The sequence below is a fragment of the Ixodes scapularis genome, unplaced genomic scaffold (assembly GCF_016920785.2).
Source record: "Ixodes scapularis isolate PalLabHiFi unplaced genomic scaffold, ASM1692078v2 PGA_scaffold3__209_contigs__length_174095766, whole genome shotgun sequence".
Classification (NCBI taxonomy): Eukaryota; Metazoa; Arthropoda; class Arachnida; order Ixodida; family Ixodidae; genus Ixodes; species Ixodes scapularis.
In genome coordinates, this window is record NW_024609868.1 from 120,912,012 (window position 1) to 120,932,683 (window position 20,672).

A 20,672-nucleotide genomic window follows, 5' to 3' on the forward strand; every position below is an offset into this window, starting at 1 on the left:
CAGAACAAATGAACGCCAACAGTTGAAAGCCACTCGTTAACAAAGGTAGGATATTGAATCCGGACTGCGGAGTTTGTGGCTGGCTACAAGGGGCGTCCCCCACACCAGAATTTACAGATATAATACACATACAGAGTACTATTCACGTAAAGATACAAAAATTAACGCTGATTTTTGTGAAGTAATAATACCATCAGGGTCTGCTAGTGCTTGCTTTGAGCTCTCAGTGACAACGGGTACGTCTTGTAGTAATTTTCGGTTCTTGGTTTATATCGGGGGTCGGCAACCTGGCACCCGCGAGGTAGTTTCATACGGCCCCCGTCACGACACCAGAGCCCCCTCCCCCCCTGCCGCTTCCTCAGTGCTCACACAGACTCGAGGACTGCACAGTTTGACACCAAATGGGGCTAGAGGAGCACTTCCCATTGACATTGACAAGGAGCACTTCCCATTGACATTGTCCGGCATCCTCATACTTCGGTAGAGAACGTCTTCGATCCCCCCCTCCCCCCCCCCCCCCCAACACACACACAGTTTTCAAATTGCCGTCTGCACCCCCCCCCCCCCCCCCCCCCCTTTATCGGCATTGTGACGACTCGGCCCGCCGCTGCAAAAGGTTACCGACCCTTGGTGTACATGAACATGTTGCATGCAGTGAGGTAGACACGACATATCCACCTTTTAGGCAGTTAAACAATGTGAACTGTTTAATTTTTTAGAAATTTTGATACCCTGATAATTATTTTCTCAAAACTGTTTCATAAATACCTTTTGAAAGTTCATGCCACTGAGCGCAGACCAGCTTGCGAATGTCAGTCAAGTTTGGTGGCTAAAGAGAATCTGCTACGCCTCAGTGGAGAACTGAGGATTCCTTTCGACCACCTGGGGAGGTGGTCGAAAGGAATCCTCAGCCTCCTCTGTTACCCGAATCTCGGTGACGTGGTGCCTTCTCCGCAATAAGCCTGCGTCTGATTGCGCACACCGCGGCCGGGATTCGAATCCGTCACCTGGGGACATGTAGGCCGGTGCTTTGCCTGGGAACAACCCAGCCGGCTATTGCTGGTAAAGGTGGAATATTACAAGCAAGAAACTGCGACAAAGGATGTTTACGTTACTGAAGTACATACTGCAGGTACTTTACTTCTCAACATATTAGTACAAACGTTTTTCGTTTGTCATAGGATATTCATTTAGCATTTCAAAGGAGTTAGTTTAACATTGAAAGAGCAATGCTTAAAAATTTCACTACGTGAGTTCCGCTGAAGTGCTTGAGCCCCTTGGTGCAAAATTTCTGCTCACAACACTGCCCAGACAATTTTATGGTTGTTTTGGCGGCGTAAATCCATAGAATTAACATGCTGAAGATATAAGGATAATTTGCTAGGCAAATGGTTTGTGCACTGCATCTGGACATTTGGTTTTGGTAAAAGGGGGCCATGTATTACCAAGTCGCAGTCAGAGTAACACCGATACCTTCAAGCTGATAGCAAGGATAGGAGCACTGTTTTCCTGACATAGAAAACCCACAACTTCCAAAATTGATATTGTTGGTCATATTACACTTTTTTTTGTAAAATCATTATTTTTGCTTATTGTGCGTTGCGTCCACCCACTTCGGAAAACCGTCACATATGTATGCATCCTAGTTAAAGCGGATACACAAATAAATAAAAAGGTTCAATATGTCATACAGGTGACATATAAAATTAAATACAAAATTGCTTGCTTTCCGATAAGCACTAAGTACAACTTCAATTATAACGACTACTAGATATAGATTACACAAAAATTGAAAAAAAGAAACCAAGGAATTTAAGTGGGTTGGAATATGGATCTAAGTTCAACGTTATTGAAGTCATTGAGGTATTGGAAATTTTCTTTCGTTCAATGCCGATTGTTCTCACATTCGATTTCAATGACAGTGACTCTGGAAGCATAATCATCGCTCACGATTTAAAATTTTTTTTCTGTTACTCTATTATTTTGACCCAGGAAATTATACATTTATCTATAATAAACTTTGATACTTTCGGACTGCCGCAGCGACTTTCGGCAAGTGAGAACACTGGAATCTATCCTATTTTTTCAAACTTGATTTTCTCTAACTTAACTGAGTTCACTTTTGTTAAATTTTTTATACCTGTACTTTCACTGCATGGTGTATTGGTGTTACATTGTTCAATGTCTCGCATCGTCTTGTCATTTTTGTTGCAATCATTTCAACGATGTTACGCTGTGCCCCTCCTACCAAGGCCAAGACTGGGCCAGGTAGTGATAATAAATGAATAATAAATAAACTTTACCAGATAAGATGTCGTAAAACTAACAATACGGTGGTTTATATAACACGAATATAACACTTCACCTTCCGTGCGATGCTTTCCTAGTCAGGCGATGCCACGACCAATGTTACTGGATCCAGGGAAAGTAGCGCCATTGCCTTCCCCGCCTGCTAGCCAGACACAAAAGGATACTAACATACAAACGACGAAACCTCGCAAGGTGATTAATTGATTGGTCTCAGTTGCCATGGAAACCGCCACTTTGGTTCATCCAAATCTTCGAAGCTTCGAAAGGGTCGTTCTTAACCAGTCGCACCGAAATTGCTATGGAGCAGCGTCGTACTGAAAGCGTTCCTCGCCAATATAAGGGTCCTAGGCGCTGTGCTTGAAATCCATTTATTAATCATGCTGATTTACATTGATCTGTGTAAATTATATTATTTTCTTTTCGTAGTTAAAGACAGATTTTTTGTTTTAATGCCGCCAAGCACCAGCGCCGCAAGTGGTGGCGAAGCGAAGATGTGCGCTTGTTTCGCCGGTGTCGGGATAACAAAATCCTGCTATTCCAGAAACGTCTTTATAAAGCTACCCGTCACCAGCGAATCTGATTCGGCTCACCAAGAATGAGGAGGTCAAAAAGAAACTTCTCATTTCATGAACCAAAATAACGGCCATGGGGAGTTTGAAGAAATCGTCCCAAGATCCAGTGACATTAGCCACGACCACCGTTCTTCCCTTAAAAGCCCTTTCAATATGCAGAACGTGTGTGTACGAAACATTGCCGACTGTTACTTCTCCCTTATTCGTGACGACGAAGTCCTTTGCACAAATACCTCGAAATGCGAGAGTAACCACGGAAAGCGCATGAAAAGGCTACTACATGTTACATTAGAACGTTAGCTGACCCGAGAACCCTCGTGGAAGGGGGAACGTCTTGTCACAGGCCCAGAAAGCAGGTACGCTGCAGTTTTTGTCAATACAACTTCACAACACACCACACGTCATGACGACTTGGAGAGCGACAGAAGTCACTGGTGCGAAGTCATGTGCCTGGTGAGGTGATGCCTCTCGCGGAAACTCTCGTGGCAAATGTGACAGCGCAGTTTGTCCTCCCGCCTTTTCTTAGCGGGATCAGTCTCACGCTTGTGGTGCGACCTCATGTGGTATACCAGGTCGCTAGTCATCCGGAAGCTGGTCTGACACTTGGCGCACCAGTTCTGCGATGGGAGCGAGAGTGCTGCTAGAGACGGCGGGAGATAAGGCAGCACGGGATAGCTACAGGACGTCGGAAGAAACCTCCTGGCCGCCGCAGCCGCCGCCGCGGCAGCGGCCGCTGCAGCGCTCGTCGCAGACGCCTTGTCGATGAGCTCTTCCTCGAGCTTTGAGTCCAAGAGCGATCCAAAGACAGGAAGCAACGGGAACTGACCGCAGATGGGACTTGAAGAGGGCAGTGAATAAGGGAAGGCGAACGGAAAGCCGCCGGCGATGGGAGACAATCCAGGAGACCTGTCCGTCTTGTCCACTTTCTTGAAGGCGCTCGAAGCCGGCGCGTTGTCTTCGTCCGACTTGCGCTTCTTGGTTGGCCGCTTGAAGGATAGGTCATCTGGCAGGGACGACGAGGACGAGTAGTCGAGAGCGGGAGACTTGGAGGAGTCCAGAGATACCCGCGCGGGGTTGCCTTTGAGGTCCAGGCTGGTGTCCGTCAGCGAGGCGATGTCGAAGCCCTTCACCCTCCTGGGCTCCGGTGTCAGGGCCGGCTTTCTGTTGGACCCGGGCTCGGCGCTCAGGTCGGGGCTCAATTCGGGACTAGGAGGCAGCAGCGAGGCGGCGGCGTGGTGCCGCGCTGGGCAGCGGTACATGAGGTGGGAGATGACTGGATGCGGATGTGAAAACAGGTCGCTGCACAGCGGACAGCGGTAGGTCTTTTCTCCCGCTGAAAAACCAAAACAAAAACAAAAAAAAAAAACACAATTAGTTATGTGCTTTTTTGCTTTGCTTTTCTCAGGCAGCACTGTGTAATCGTCTCAGCTGTGCAGTCGCTTCCGACATCACAAGCGAAAATAGGCAACATTTGCTACCATTCGCCAAAACACGTTGCTGCGATTCCTTCCCAAATCTGTAGTACCGGCGGCACAATTGGCTGCTTTCATTGACCATTTGGCAACAGTTAAATGGCATACGACTGTAATAACTAGGAAACAGTTGACTCACTGTTTAAAGTATGTTACCCCCCTCTCTCTTCTTCCTCCCTATTTTGGCAATACACTAATTTCCACCGAATTCCAGTCATATGACCAAGCGAGCGTTTGAGCGAGATTTCCACCTAAGTGAAAACGTTATGAGCACGTGACTGGCCGCGAGCAGCCAAAACATTCCGTTTTGCTTCCGTTGGGAGGAATTGAATAGGGTATTTTGAAGTCCTAAGGTGCAACCTACAGTCACAGCCACAATTAATGCGAGGGTGGATGAACGATCCTCAACTTCTTCGTATACTGAGAGCATCATGAATCAATGGTCGTGATGACGTATGCGTTTTGCCAGTCAAGAGCGGCAGAGAGCGAGATACGATAATATTGAAAAAGCGCAGGCAAGCCGGTGAACTAACTCCATAACGGAAAATCCGAGACTGGGAACAGACAAGAAATTACGTACGGGCCGAGTGAAGCCGAGTTTGTGTGATTGCCAGTTTTGTTATCTATTCCCAGTCTTTTTTTTTTTTTATTATGAAGCGAGATAAGGTGCGGAGGTTGACATGGCTGCCGCCCCGTAACGTCGCCGGTACCAAACGGTCGACAATCCTGTGTTCATATTTATACGAATCGCTACTCTAATTTTGATCTGATTACGCGCATCGGTGAGCGAGCGCGTGCGTGGCCGAGACTATCTCACTTGTTCGTTAAACAACTCGTTTCTCGGTTTATTTTTCTAGGAGATCGAGAGCACCTATTCATACGCACGTTCATCCAAACCAATTTGTCCCCTCACTTGCCGTCATTCCTTGTCTCGTCACATGGTGGTCAGCCAAATAGGCTTGTTGGATACCAGAAAGAGGTTGTTGACACAGTTTATTTTTCATCCGCCCGTTTTTCTTTAGACTACCTGTCTGTTGTGAGCAAGAAAACGCTAGCATGTGACTTGGTGATGAGCCTGTTCCTGACACCACTTTATAGAGCTGTCATTTGTCCCGGTGGCCACGATCTGTTAAAGCGGGTCAAGGGAATGTGTGTTCCTCCATCCGTTAAATCTTTCTTTTTTAAACTGCACACCAACACTCTGCCCGTTAAGGCATGGCTCAGGGAAAAAGGAATCTATGTGCCATGGTCGGTTGACTGTCTTGTATGTAAACAACCAGAAACCATCGAACACGTTTTTATTTTTTGCTGGGATGCAGTTTTTTTTGGGACGTCCTCCAACGCACACTGAAGAAACAGTTGTGCATTAGCCCATCCGGCATTCGCTTCTTGAACGTAACGAATGACAATGGTGTTCCATTTGATTTGGTTATGTTGCTTGGGTTGTGTAGCATATGGAGGTCGCGCATGGCGGTCCGCCACGCCGACCCCAATGCTAAAGAAGTGAGATATTACTTTTTCAGCCTCATTAGGCGAGTAGAAAATGTTCTTTCAAACCGTGAGCCGAAGCCCGACTGGCTAGGCATTTGTGAGCCTCTCCTTAAGATGAGAGGTTTCTAATGTGCTCTACAAAAAGTGTTGTAGACCATTTTTAACGTTTTGACTGTTTAAATTTTGCCTCTGCAATAAAAAAAAAAAGAAAAGGAAAAAAGCGCGTGCGTGGCCGAGTGGTTACCGCGCTTGAATTTTGTGCGGAGGCAAGGGTTCGATTCCTGGGAATTGTGCGTCTTTTATTTATTCTTTCAGTTTAATTTTCTAGTAAATTTAAGAACCCTGTTGGGCTTGTTCGAGGTACGAATGTTCGACGCGCCGAACTTTCTACTCCGATTGTTCTAGAAGCCAACGCGTGTACATAAGAAGATCCGCGCGCGAGCCGCAGTCAGTCTCGCTCCGGCGTTCGATCCGTCGGTTTCGCCGCCATCGACGCCTGCGACGCTAGCCTTTTTTTAATTTCGTTTTAGGCCCAAGTTCGCGCCATGAAACGTTTAGTTTGCTTCAGTTTTTGGTCGTCTCATCAATTGTGACAAAATCATGACAATATTACGTGTAGTATAAACCCAACATAGCAGGTTTTGGAACACGCTCTAACAAATTTAAAGGCTCCTGTTGCGTGCAAAGTTGAGAATATTAACGATCCTGTTTCGATGAACTTAGGACAAATGTCCATCTGAATCGGCATAATTGAAAATAAGTATAAACCTACGTAAGACTTCTAGATTGTACGCTATACCTCTAGGCAATACTGTGTGGTGAACGCCTCGATAATATTGTAAAAAAAAAAGAAATAATTAATCAAAGAGGCATTACGTACGACAGCGCACCTTTCAAGTATCAACATAGAAAGTTAATCGCACGCTCCAAGCACGAGCGTCACCTCACCATCAGTTAGGTAGGTTAGAGTATACATGCGAGATAGCGTTTCACAGAGGGAATCGAATGGCTGATAACATCAATGTACTACATTTTTTTCGTTGGTCTGCGTGTTCGTGATTTTATATTAAAATTCAGTCGCAATTCAGCGCTTGCAGTTGGTTTGCTTCTCCTAGTTCTCGTTCTAGCGCGCTGTTTTTTTCACTTTTAGCATTTTCAGATTGTTTAAACTTGTTAGATTAGTGGAAGGTCGGTTATCGGAAATGAAGGAAATGGCAACTGGGCTTTGCTTTCTCTTCCAAAGTTGTTGGCGTTTTTTTTGTTTTTTTTTTTGGTTTCTTGGTGGGGGGAGGGGGAAGGGGGTTTGTTTGCGATTTTCGTGTGCTCAGCCTGTACCAGCTAGAAAACGAGGCCCGCGCGTTACGTCCCTATTGGTGGATTCCAGGCCCGCCCCAACCGGGGAACGCACTGAAGCTCGGCAAGGGTATGCAGCAAGGCGGCAGACGCATGCATCTTGGTGTCGTCGTCTGCTAACAGTGCACTGCCGGCGCTGCGTGCACCCACTATTAGCGCCGAAATGTTTCGGTGGTGCCCCCTTACGGTTTTTATCCGTGACGTCACGACCAGGATTTGCCTCGCCCTGACGTCACGGGTTGTTACTCCGGCTACTTACCAACAGTTGCAATGACAAGTTTAATGGTGCGTTTAAAGAAAAGAAAAACACTGTGGAAGCTAAGGGTCATCGCATTTTGAGACTAGCACCATCGAAGTTGACAGTCTGAAAATGCTCTAATGCCCATGGTTTGGCCAATCGTGGAAATCTGACCGCATGCGACGCTTTTGGTCGCGCACGTTGCTATACCATTCAGCTCACTCGCAGGGTGTCTAGCGACCGGGAAAACCAGGAAAATCGGAAATTGTCTGGGGAATTTGAATAGCCGGGAAAAATCAGGGAACTGTCAGGAAAATTGTCAAAAAGTGAGCCCAGTCAGGGAAACTGAGCCGGAAACACCATTGAGTGCATTGAGCAGACTTGAGAGCTTGGGGGCAGAAAAATAGGCTATAAATTCTGCTTAGAGCGTATCGCGGGCTCTGCTCACTCGATGTAGAGTGTGCTACCCGATGGAAAGGGAACAGCCGACAAATCCAATCCAAGCCTTAGATTGGATTGTAGTCGCGACACTAGGCTAGATCCAGTTAGAGCTACAAGATTTAGTAACAAATGGTAAAGCCGCAGACCCCAATCCACGCCTTAAGCCGAAACTTTCTGAAAGTGTGAATCTGGCGGCCATGCTGCCATTCGGTTATTGAAGTGCGCGGTTGAGCGTCGCGTTTTTATCGTGTTTCCGAAAGTGTCCTTTTCACTGACCATGTCGGCGGCAAGAAAGTGCTAATTTAATTGGGATTAGACGAACCCGAATATTTCCGAATATGTAAACTGGATGAAGCCCGTGCAAAATGATCCTCTCAATGTTCAATGCCCTGTGTTGTAATGGTCTTATATATTTAATCGCCTTTACAGTGGTCAGAGAATTTTACCTGAAATTGTCAGGGAAAACCTGAAAAAGTCAGGGAATTCCAACATAATCATTTGCTAGACATCCTGGCTGAGACCAGAAGCTCCGCCTTCAGCGCGAGCTTTCTGCCCCCGCTAACGCAAGTGTAAACGCGCAGGCACGCGCGACCGAAGCACTGAGGAAGCCAGCGTTCACCCTTAAGCTGATACTTCTAGTATCAGCTTAAGGGTGAACGGGGTATATAATAGTCATCGACGAGGTGAGAACGCCGGGGAAGAGCTCCCGCTGTCACGCCTCCAGCGCGAGCTTGCTACCTTCGACAACGCTTAGGCGTGTCGTGCTCCTCGAACGCCCAGCCAAAGCACGGCGGAAGGCATGGAACGCGTGATGGAGGACGGGCGTTCGAAAGAAGAAGCGCCTTGCCGTTCTCATTTAATGATGACGTTAGACAAGGACAGGCTGCAATCCTCGTATTTTTTGATGGTATTGACTCGGCAGCATGCCAGACGTTGTCTTCTCACCGTGGCCGGTCCTCGAGGAAGGTGGGATGCTGGGCAGGCGCAGCAGGTCGGCCAGTTCCCTGCCGAACCAGGCGAGGAGCGGTTCTCCCGCCTGCAGACTCCGGGTGGCCCTGAGCTGGATCTGTCCTCCGTGGGCCACCACCTCCACGTTCTGCTCCTGGGAGTCCCGGGCCGGAGGCAGCTGGCACAGCCAGCGGCCGCGCTCCTCTTCGCCTTCGCGAGGCTCGGAAGCGCCGCGCCACGCCGTCAGAGCCTGCGCAGATTACGGATTCAACCGCTGTTTATTTGTACCCTTTTCCTCATAGATGGCGCAGAATGCTTCCGGAACAAACGAGTTGCATGTTCGCAGATGCGCATGCAGGTCTGGCACTCGAGGTGGGCTCGGGCCACTTCCCCGCTAAATCTAGCGGAACAATTTATCTGGGGTGTCACGTGACCCCCCCCCCCCCCCCCCCCGAGAACACGTGACCCTCAGTACCCTTCCTTCCTCCTCCTCAAGAGTTGGACTCTGATTCGGCGTTACAGGGAGTTGTAAACGGCTTTCATTTTTATTTGCAGTACACACTGTTTTACAAGCATACCATAAAAATTCATTTTATTTTTTATAAGTAGCAAGTCCAATTTCTCATATATTGGTGGTGTTTAAATCTTGCCATGTTGTAAGAGTGCCTTTTTGTATTCTTTATTAGGCCGTCAAAGACAAGGAAGCACCCTTTTACAACTGTTGGGGTGTCGCTGACCGCACTGCCCGCCCATATGATATCCATCAAAGAACCAGAAGCCATACTTTTCTGCTCAAAAGAGGGTGCATGCCGTAAAGTAACCAAGCAGTGATATGCGCAAACGGCATATTTTGTCAGCTGGACGGACCCTATCAGAGACCATGGGCATAATACAGGGAGGTCTAACATATTTTTTGTTGTTGTTTTGTTGGCTCAATATCTAAGTGTCCAAGCTGATCGCAGTAAATAATACCCAAGTTTTTGCACTGAGCGAAATACTTGCCCAACTAAACTGCAATTCATCTAATCAAATCAGAACAACATTTACTAACAACGCTCATATGTGTGACTATCGCATCTAATCAAATTACAGTGTTACTGTTGGCACCAGCATTATAAAAGTAGCCTGTATCGCGTGGCCTTCCATTGCACCTATGAAAAACACCGTAGCACGAGTGAGGTTAGAACTAGGTAGAAGCCCGAGCCGGAAAACGCACTTAAAAAAGAAAACCCCCCAAAAAAGTGTAGCGAAGCAAAATGTTGTCATGTCATTCCCCAAGGCAGATACGTACACTGCGCGTCACTGTTAACACGAACACGATAAAGGCGCTTTTATGTTCAGTTCATTTATTTTCCAGCAATTGATCGCGCTCACATTTTGTCGCTGAGATTAGTGCCACGAGCGCTTTCTTCTACGCCAATAGGTTGATGGCAGACCCTCAGACTTACAATGAAAAAAAAAAGAAAGAAACATGGTAGGGATTGTTTGCGCTAACGGTGTCGCGTAGTGTGCATAAACACCAAGGTTTATGCACACTAGGCGAAGTATATGAAAAAAAAAGACATCATTTCATCGAGAAAATAAAAAAAAGAAGAGTTATGAATGACGCACTCACGTTCGCTAATTTGCAGTGCCTAGATGCTTGAAGTAGCCTAACCAGATATCTGCTCGTTCGCGGATTGCTCGCATAGCAAATCTCACCCGCTGGCTTCGACAAGGCAGCACTTGATCCCACCGTTCAGAGGCCGCGAAAGGATTGTGGCCAGCGCTTTCCCGAAGCAGGCAGAGGTGCTCGACCACCGTGAAACGTTCCCTGGAGGGCGCCGTTTCAAATGAAGCACGCTCAGTCATCTTAGTGCAGCGAGGTTAATACTGGCCAAGCGCGCTCCCAGGCATGCATCCCAGTGCGAGCTCCCATTTCCCATTTCGAATTCCCTTCCAAAAGAAGAGCCTCTACTGAAACTTTACTGAAAGTGGAAAATGCTTCCTAAAACGGCGAGGAAAGCGGAGCTGTCGTTCCACGCTCAAATCCCAGAGCGGACTGCGCATGCGCAATGGCGACTCCGCTTTCCATGGAGCGGAGTGAGAGAGCGAAAAACGGTCTAGTCAAAATCTCAATTGTTTTCCACACTACAGCCGGTCAACGTTCTGAGAGTTTTGAAACTTTAATATTTTGTCGCAGAATAGCGCCACGGTATTAGAATTAAGGACCACAAATCAACCACGTGACAAAAAAAATGTAGGCAATATTGTCAAGGGTGGTGACCAATAAACAAGAAATAAAGAGGAATAAATAAACGTTTAATGTGGTGAGCTTGTGCCAAAAATAAAAGGGTATAAAAGATAATAACAGAGCGTCGCGGGCGTCGAAGTCGGCGTAGCAGCAGAGTCGAACGCTGGGGCGAAACTGACTCGGCAAGGTCGCGGGCGGCCTCCTATCTAGAGTGAGTCACTATCTCGAAGATTCGGCGGAGAAAGTTCGAGCGTAGCGCGCTCGGGGCGAGAATGAGCACGCACTTTCTGGAACAACAAAAGCAGGGATAAACGATAGAAGTTACGTCTGGAACAAGAATAAACGAGGACTTTCTAGAGGTTCGTGATCGAGCGTTGCTTTCTCAGCCCCTGCGCGCGGCATTATCGCCCCCCTTTAAAAGTGCATCGTCCCGATGCAACATAAAACACAAAGCCACAACAAAAGGATAGCAGAATCGTGAGTCACAGTTCACGGTTTGACGAGAGTTCAAAGTTCCATCGTTCGTAATACGGCTTGAGGCACAAAACGTGGACTACTTTGGGTCGTGGTTGGCGTCGTCTTGATGGTCTAGTTCCGTCGGGAAGAACCTCGTAGTTTAAGTCCCCGAGACGGCGAAGAACCTTGTAGAGTCCAAAGTAGCGCTTGAGAAGCTTCTCGCAGAGACCGCGGCGCCGTATTGGTGTCCAGACCCATACCCGGTCTCCGGGTTGAAAGTGGGCGTCACACCGGCGAAGATTGCTGGTCGACATGTTGGTGGTCTTGAATTCGTAGTTTGGATAGCTGGCGGACCTTTTCTGCCCGTTGAGCAACCACCTGGGCGTCATCGCTCCCGTCGTCGACTACTCGTGCGGCAACATAGAGTCTAGCATAGTCGTCACCGCCCGGCCATACACCAGCTGGAAGGGCGTCACTCCTGTGGTCTCTTGCACTGCTGTGTTGTAGGCGAACGTGACGTAGGGCAGCACTTCGTCCCAGGTCTTGTGCTCCACGTCGACGTACATAGAGACCATGTCGGCGATTGTTTTGTTGAGCCGCTCCGTCAACCCGTTGGTCTGCGGATGGTATGCCGTTGTTCGACGGTGTTTTCTGTGGCTTAGACGAAGGATCTCTTGGGTCAGCTGTGCCATGAACGATGACCCTCGGTCTGTGATCAGTACTTCGGGGGCGCCATGCCGGAGGACGATGGACTCGATGAAGAACTTGGCGACTTCGACAGCAGTCCCCGAAGGAAGGGCTTTCGTCTCGGCGTAACGAGTAAGATAATCGGTGGCGACGATTATCCAGCGGTTCCCCATCGTCGACGGTGGAAAAGGACCCAGCAAATCCATTCCAATTTGCTGGAAGGGCTTGGTTGGCGGGGTAGTCGGCTGGAGGAGACCTGCTGGCTTTGACGGCGGTTTCTTGCGTCGCTGGCACTCATGGCACGATCGTGTGTAGAGATGGACGGTCTTCGGAAGCTTTGACCAGTAGTACTTGTCACGAATCCGGGCAAGGGTCCTGCTGTAGCCGAGATGTCCGGCAGTTGGGTCGTCGTGGCACGCTTGAAAAATTTCTTCCGGGAGGCTGGCGGGGACAACCAGTAGCCAGGGAGTTTCGCTGGTTCCGAAATTCTTTCTGAAGAGCACGCCTCCCCGCAGGACAAAGCTCGGTAGGTCCCGAGAGAAGACCCGTGGGACAGAGCCTCCTCGAACTTCGAGGTGGTCGATCACGGAGCTAAGTTCCGCGTCGTCGCGTTGCAGTGCCTTCATGTCGGTAGCGTTAACTGCGCTTAGAAAACAGGAGTCGTCATCGTTGTCGGCGCCGGAGATTGGAGGTTCGACTGGAGCCCTAGACAAACAATCAGCGTCATTATGCTTGCGGCCGGACTTATGCACAATGGTTACGTCGAATTCCTGCAGTCGAAGGCTCCAGCGGGCGAGGCGTCCGGACGGATCCTTGAGGTTTGCGAGCCAGCAGAGGGCGTGGTGGTTTGTGACCACGCGAAACGGGATCCCATACAAGTACGGGCGGAACTTGGTTATCGCCCAGACGACAGCAAGACATTCTTTGTCGGTCGTTGAATAATTTTGTTCTGCCTTAGACAGCGTCCGGCTTGCGTAAGCGATTACTCTCTCTGCCCCTTCTTGTCGCTGAACGAGTACCGCACCGAGACCGGTATTGCTGGCGTACGTGTGGATTTCAGTCTCCGCCGACTGGTCAAAATGTCCGAGGATAGGGGGCGACTGGAGCCTTCACTTGAGTTCGCCGAACGCTTGCTCTTGCTCCTCTCCCCACTGGAACTGCACGTCGTCTTTCGTCAGATGCGTCAGAGGTGCAGAAATTTGCGCAAAGTCACGAACGAAACATCTGTAATAGGCGCACAGCCCAAGGAATCTTCGAACGGTCTTCTTGTCTGATGGCTTCGGGAACTCGGCGACAGCGGACGTCTTTGCGGGATCAGGGCTTACACCCTGAGCACTCACGACGTGGCCCAAGAATTTCAGCTCGCCATAGGCGAACCGACACTTGGAAGGCTTGAGGGTCAGCCCAGCAGCCTTGACGGCCTGTAGCACGGCTCGCAGTCGTCTCAGGTACTCGTCAAATTCACTTGCGAACACCACAACATCGTCGAGGTAGACGAGACAGCTTTGCCATTTCAAGCCGGCAAGGACGGCGTCCATAACGCGCTGGAAGGTTACCGGCGCTGTGAACAGCCCGAACGGCATTACTTTAAACTCATACAGTCCACCCGGCGTGACGAAGGCTGTCTTCTCACGATCTCGTTCGTCGATCTCAATCTGCCAGTACCCACTCTTCAAGTCCATCGACGAAAAGTATCGGGCGTGGCGCAGCCAGTCCAGGGTGTCGTCGATGCGTGGCAGTGGGTAGACGTCCTTTTTTGTTACGGCGTTCAGTCGGCGATAGTCCACGCAGAACTGAAGAGTACCGTCTTTCTTTTTCACTAGGACTACCGGTGAAGCCCACGGACTGCTTGAGGGCTGGACAATGCCGTCGTCGAGCATTTCTTGTACCTGCTGCTGGATGGCTTCCCTTTCTTTCACGGACACCCTGTACGGCGGCCGATGCACAGGGGGTGCGTCGTCATCAGTAATTATTCGATGTTTCGCAACCGTCGTTTGGCGCACCTTCGACGACGCGGAGAAGCACTCACTGAACTCGGCGAGAAGGTCACGAAGTTGTCGTCGTTGTGGGACTGGGAGGGACAGGTCGATGTCGAGCTCTGAGGACGTGATTGTCTTGTTCCGCGTCGGAGAGGCGTCTTTTGAGATCACGGCGATCGCGGCTGAGTCTTGAATTTCCTCGACGTAGCCCACAGCTGTACCCTTTGTAAGGTGCTGCGACTCTTGCCGGAAGTTGGTGACAAGGGCTATGGTACGCCCGTCCTGGAGCTCGGGTACGCCTCTTGCAATGCCAATCCCTCGTCCGAGGATTGGCATTGCACTTTCCACTGATGGGAATGGACTTTCCACCGATGGGACAGGCTTCCGAAGCGTCAGCTTGTTCTCCGTAAGGTCGATGATGGCGCCGTATTCACACAGGAAGTCCATTCCGAGAATGACGTCCCTCGAGCAGTCTTGCAGAACGACGAACTTCACAGGGCATGTTTGTTTCGCCGCGAATCTCGACGCGAGCGGTGCATCTCCCGACTGGTGTAATCAGGTGTCCTCCGGCGGTTTTTATTTGTGGTCCATCCCACGGCGTCATGACTTTTCGAAGGCGGCGGGAGAGCCTCGCACTCAAGACTGAGTAGTCTGCTCCGGTGTCCACGAGTGCCGATGAGTCGAGGCTGTCGATAACAACGTTTAGGTTGTTGGACACCGAAGCAGGAGCGTCGTTGTGATGCGTAGCGTCGGGAGAGTGGGAGCGCTCCGTCGTTCTTGGAGGCCCTTTACGTCGGTCGTCTTCGGCAACTCCACCTCCAGGAATTGCCGCGCCTAGTTTCCTCGGCGAGGAGCGAGGGGCGACAGGCTTTCACGTCGGGGTCGGTGCATCGGCGAAGCTGAACGTCGTGGCGAAGGCGATTGGAACTCTCTGCGGGACGCAGGCTCGGGGGACTGAGGTCGTAGCAAATACTCGTCGATCTCCCGAGGGCGTTCACCATACCGGGGGCGCGGGTCGTTTGGGTGGAATCCGCGCAGCCCGAGTCGTCGGTATGGGCATCGGCGGTTCACATGATCGGCCTCGCCGCAGTGATAACACAGCGGTCGTCGATCGGCCGTGCGCCACACATCCGTCTTCCTTGGCGCCGGTTGTTCAGTGCGGAAGAACTGGGGTCGCCCTTCCACACGTCGGAAGGTTTGTGGCTCTTGTAGTACACGTCGAGGTGGCGTCGAATACTGCTGGGCAGCTGGCGCCGGTCTCCGAGCTACTGCGCGTAGGTCAAAGAGGGCTCCTCGGGTGCCGATACGCTGGCAGGAGCCTCAGGTTGGAATGCCCGCTGGACCTCCTCGCGGAAACTTCGGCTATTGACTCCGAAGCAGGCTGGTGGGTAGCAGGCAGGAGCTTCTTGATTTACTCCCGGACGACGTCCCGGATGATCTCGCGTATGTCCGGGGTGTTCCTGTTGTACGGCGAGGGGGCAGCGAAGCCAGGAAGTCTCTGATAGTGGGAGGCGCGTGCTTGAAGGGCACGTTCGATGTTAGTTGCCTCGGTGATGAAGTCTCGAACGGTGATAGGCGGGTTCCGCACAGGGTTGGGCAGTATCGCGATACAAATGTATCGCGATAGTATTTCAGGAATACATTTCGTATCTGTATTTCTGTATCGCGATACAATTTTTTCACCGGTATCTGTATTTTTGTATCGAAATACATTTTGAATGTTCCTTTGCATCCCGATACAATCAGGGTGAAATGTATTTCGTTACATTTCTTGAGAAATACTTGAAAAACAAAAAAGCGTTCTTTTTTTTTTTGGGGGGGGGGGGGGGAGGGGGAAACCTAAAGAAAATTCGAACGCTTTTTTTTTTTTACTTTTGACGGCACCAGGGTCAAGGCAATGCTAGAGCATTGTAACCATGCTGACCAAGGTTCCTTCCAATTCTCCAAACTATTTTTATAAGCGTCCTCTTCTCTATTCTGAGAATTGTTGAGCAGTCGGGGACTCGAACTAGGTGGCGTGCCAGGAGTGGAGTCAGAGCATCTTGTGCCGCAGGTCCTTAGGTAGGGGTTTCTTGGGTCATTGTTTGCGGGCATCCAAAGCCAGCTGTTAGCCGTCTCTCTTGCCTTAGCGTACACAGTATACCCAGCCGGCAAAGCTGAATCACAGTCCCTTGCAGCACGAGCCTGGCGGTGGTTGACTTGAAATAGTAGGATGACTCACGCAGTGAAGTTCAACACATACGCGAATGCGTCTGCGGCTGCGCCCGTAATATTGCACGGCTCAAGGGTACGTCATCAGCCGACGTGAAAGTGACCCGCTGCTCTGGTGATCCGAAACCCAGGAAGGAGGTGAGACGTGGCCTCGCTGTGCCGACCCAGACTTCGTACACCTGCGACTCGTCTCGAGCGCGCTGTTTCTCGGAGAGCTCGCACCTCTGCCGGTAATATCAGTTCGCAATCCACGGAGTCTCTATTTGGAGTATGCAAGGCGAAACTTGATGACTGCGATCCGTGAGTCGGTGGCGGAAGGTCAGCAGGAAGCACCTTCACAACAGGGATGCCGCCGTATCGTTTTTTCAACCGTAACAGAAGATAAGACGTGTTCCAGGATGCTTCAGGTGGTCCACCAATCTCGAAAATCCTGCACGATCTTCAACGAGGTAACCTACAACGAAAGTACATATTGTCCTTTCATACAGCAGCGTGTTAAAGTTTCATGTTCAAGGCCACACCTACAGATAAAAAATACCAGTTCATTTCACCATGACGTCTTGTGATAAATGTTGACAGGGGCGTCCTTATTTGACAAGGGCGTGGTGACGTTTTGATGGGATTTAGGATGACAAAGAATTTATTTAGAGGTCGAAGTCTTTTCGCATCCCTCGTCCGACAGACAGGATGTCAGGAAAGGGACCACGGTCAGTCCTTGATGGAACGTTTTTCTGAGTCCATTGAAGACTCCTCGTCGTCCGAAATTACTATCTTCAAGGCAAAGTGCCAAGCCTACGGGAAAGTAATTTCAGGATCAAAAACTTCCACTTCCAACTCTAAGCTTCATCTAATTTGGTCTCAAATTTGAAAAATGTATTGCAGTATCAGTATTTCTGTATTTGTATTTCTGCCCTCCCTAAAATGTATTCCTGTATTTGTATTTCTAAATACTTTTTGCCTATATTTAAAATGTATTTCCGATACGTATCGCGATACACTTTTACAGATATATTTCAGTATCAGTATTTTAGGACCTATTTTAAAGTATCCCAGTATTTGTATTTCCAAATACATTTTTGAGTATTTCTGCCCAACCCTGGTTCCGCACAAGGCCTCCGAAGATGGTCTCTTTCACTCCTCGCATCAGGAACCGCAGCTTCTTCTCTTCAGGAGCGTTTGGGTCGGCGCGGTTCATGAGGCGGAGAACGTCTTCGACGAAACTTGTGACGCTCTCGTTTGGCCCTTGGCTTCTTGCTTGAAGAAGTTTTTCGGCCTGCTGATGTCGCTGCTGGCTTGCAAAAGTGCGTCGAAGCTCCGCCTGGAAGTCTTACCAGGACGAAATCGACGCATCGTGGTTCTCGAACCAGGTGCGTGCCGTGCCTTCCAGGGCGAAGTAGACGTTCTGAACGCACTGCTCCGGAGTCCATGCGTTATCATCATCATCATCATCATCATCATCATTTATTTTCCTTGAGGGCCCCAGGGGGCATTATACAAGGGAGTGAGCACAATAAAAACATCAACAAAAATATTTAATAAAAAACACGCTGCAACCTATACTTGTATTTCAGAAAGAAAGAGGTTAACGGCTGCAGCAAACTTGTTAGTGTCAGTCATGTTTACAATGAGGTCAGGTAATGAGTTCCAATCGTCAATAGCAGATGGTAAAGTCGACATTTTATAGGAGACAGATGACGAAGTAATTGAGCGCAGTTTACATGAGTGGTCAAAACGAGGGAAAATACGGTAGGGAGGTGATAGTAGAGAATCTTTTAGATGGTTGTTGTGGTAAAAGATTTTGTGAAGAAGAGTGAGACGTGACACCCTTCGACGTAAAGAAAGTAAGTCAAGGTTAGCAGATTTGCGTAATCCTGATATGCTAGTGTATGGGGAGTAGTCAGAGTAAATAAAACGAAGACCTCTGTTTTGAACGGATTCAAGGTTGTTAGTTAGATATGATTGCCATGGTGACCATATGGATGAAGCAAATTCAAGTTTAGATCTGACCAAGGTCGTATAAGCTAGTAGTTTTACTGAAGGTGTAGCTAGTCTGAGGTTACGGCGAAGAAATCCGAGAGTACGGTTAGCATCGGCAGTGACAGCATTTATGTGAGTAGTCCATGACAGATCAGAGGTCAGGTGAACGCCTAGGTATTTATATGAGGAACAGGTAGCTACTGGGATAGTGGAAAGGTGATAAGAAAAGGATGAAACATGTGAACTGCGGGTGAATGATAGAGATTTACATTTATTAAAGTTTAAAGTCATTTGCCATTTGTGGCACCACTGAGTTATAAGTGCGAGGTCATTCTGCAAAATTTGATTATCGTGGTTTGAATTAATAGGTCTATAAATTACACAGTCGTCGGCGAAGAGACGTATTGAAGAGGAGATGTTGAGGTAGAGATCATTAATGTATATTAAAAATAGAAGGGGGCCAAGAACGGTTCCCTGGGGGACGCCGGAGGTTACAGCGCAGGTGGTAGATTTGGTGTTGTTAATAGATGAGTACTGGGTGCGATTTGTGAGGAATTCGGAGATCCATTTGACGACTGAGGGATGGATATTAATATTTCTAAGTTTCAGTAAGAGACGTTGATGAGGGACCCTGTCAAATGCCTTGGAGAAATCAATAAATATGGCGTCAGTTTGCTTATTAGAATCAAAGTTTGAGTAAACGTCAGTAAGAAAAGCTGTTAGTTGCGTTTCGCATGAGTATGACTTGCGAAAGCCGTGCTGATGCTCGAAAAGAAGGCTGTGGGAGTCTATAAAGTTTATTATGTTAGAATAGAGTATATGCTCTAAGAGTTTAGACGACACACTGGTGAGCGAGATGGGGCGATAGTTGTTGATTAGTTGGCGATCACCTGCTTTGTAAACGGGGATGACGTTAGCGATTTTCCAATCGCATGGAATTTCAGAAAGTTGAAGAGACTGCGAGAAAATGTCGCAGAGGAAAGTTGAAGAGACGTGTTTAGTATTTATTAATATTTTCGAGTTTATTTGGCCGTCGCCAGAGCTAGAAGACACCTTCAGCTGTTCAATGGCCTTCAGTACACCAGAGTGGTCGATCATGATAGGATTCATGGGAGGATGAAGGGGTTGGCACAGGTTGGGCATACTTGACAAGTCTTCATTGGTAAAGATCGAGCTAAAAAAGTTGTTAGTTTCAAGAGCACTATGTTCGTCAGAAAGGGGAAGGCCATACTCGTCAACGAATTGTAATGGAAGAGAGAGTGCTGGGTTAATTACTTTCCAAAACTTTTTAGGTTTATTGGTTAAAATGTTGGGGAGGTCATGAGTATAAAATTTGGATTTGGCATCATGAATCGCGGATTTGTAGGCCCTAGCGCATTCGTGATAGGCGTTCCAAGATGCGTTAGTGTTATGAGCCTTTGCCCTCGTATAAGCTCGTTTTTTCCTGTTGGAGTGACAATGAACTGTTTTATCGTACCAAGGGTTAGTGTTATCGGATATAATTCGAGTGAGTGGAACGAAACGTTTGATTAGGGATGTTAGTCTATCTTTGAAAAGAATCCAGTTTTCATTGACCGTCCTTTCTGCGAAGTTGACTGAGAATATGTGATAAAATTCTTCGAGGTTGGTGTTGATAGATGCGTAGTCGGCTCTCGCATAATCGTGAATGAATTTGGAATAACGTGATTTCTTTGGAGTAGTGATGGAGAATGTTAGCTCAATGACGAGATGGTCGCTAATGCTGGGTAAGTATGTGACGTTGCTGAAGAGTGAAAGGTCATTGCTTAAACATAGGTCGAGTACGTTGCTGCAGCGATTGGTAATTCTAGTGGGTTGAGTGATAACATTAGATAGGTTAAAATCTAAACAAAGGTCAATAAACTCTTGAGAAAATGCACAGCTAGAACAAATAGTAGACCAGTCAATATTTGGGTAATTAAAATCACCAAAAAGGGTAACTAAAGCGTTAGGATATTTACATGCGAGTTCAGAAAGGCATTTATACAGCTCAATAACAAAATCTCTTTTATTATCCGGCGGCCTGTAACACACACCCATTATTACGGAAGGCGTTGTGCCAAGATACACCCAAACAACTTCTAGGTCAGTGGTAAGCGGTATTAGCCGTGATGGTATATGGTCTTTTATGGCCAAAAGTACGCCCCCTCCTTTTCTAGTTTTTCTATCAGATCTATACACTCGAAAGTTTAGTTGCGAGGGAAATAGCTCAACGTCAGATATATCAGGGCTTAGCCACGTCTCTGTAAGTACAACAAAAGCGGCATTACACGCTTCGATTACTGA

General features: G+C 48.4%; 1 protein-coding gene across 1 annotated transcript in view; it reads right to left on the reverse strand.

The window, feature by feature from the left end:
• Nucleotides 1-3,231: 3,231 nt before the first annotated feature.
• The window catches only part of LOC121837281 (PR domain zinc finger protein 8-like), a 32,208-nt gene continuing 14,767 nt past the window's right edge, over nucleotides 3,232-20,672 (reverse strand). The window contains exons 2-3 of the mRNA XM_042292863.1: nucleotides 8,823-9,075; nucleotides 3,232-4,215 (exon numbers count right to left, since the gene is read on the reverse strand). Coding sequence (XP_042148797.1) covers nucleotides 3,311-4,215; nucleotides 8,823-9,075 — 1,158 coding nt within the window. The 3' untranslated portion in view covers nucleotides 3,232-3,310. The remainder of the gene's footprint in view (nucleotides 4,216-8,822; nucleotides 9,076-20,672) is intronic.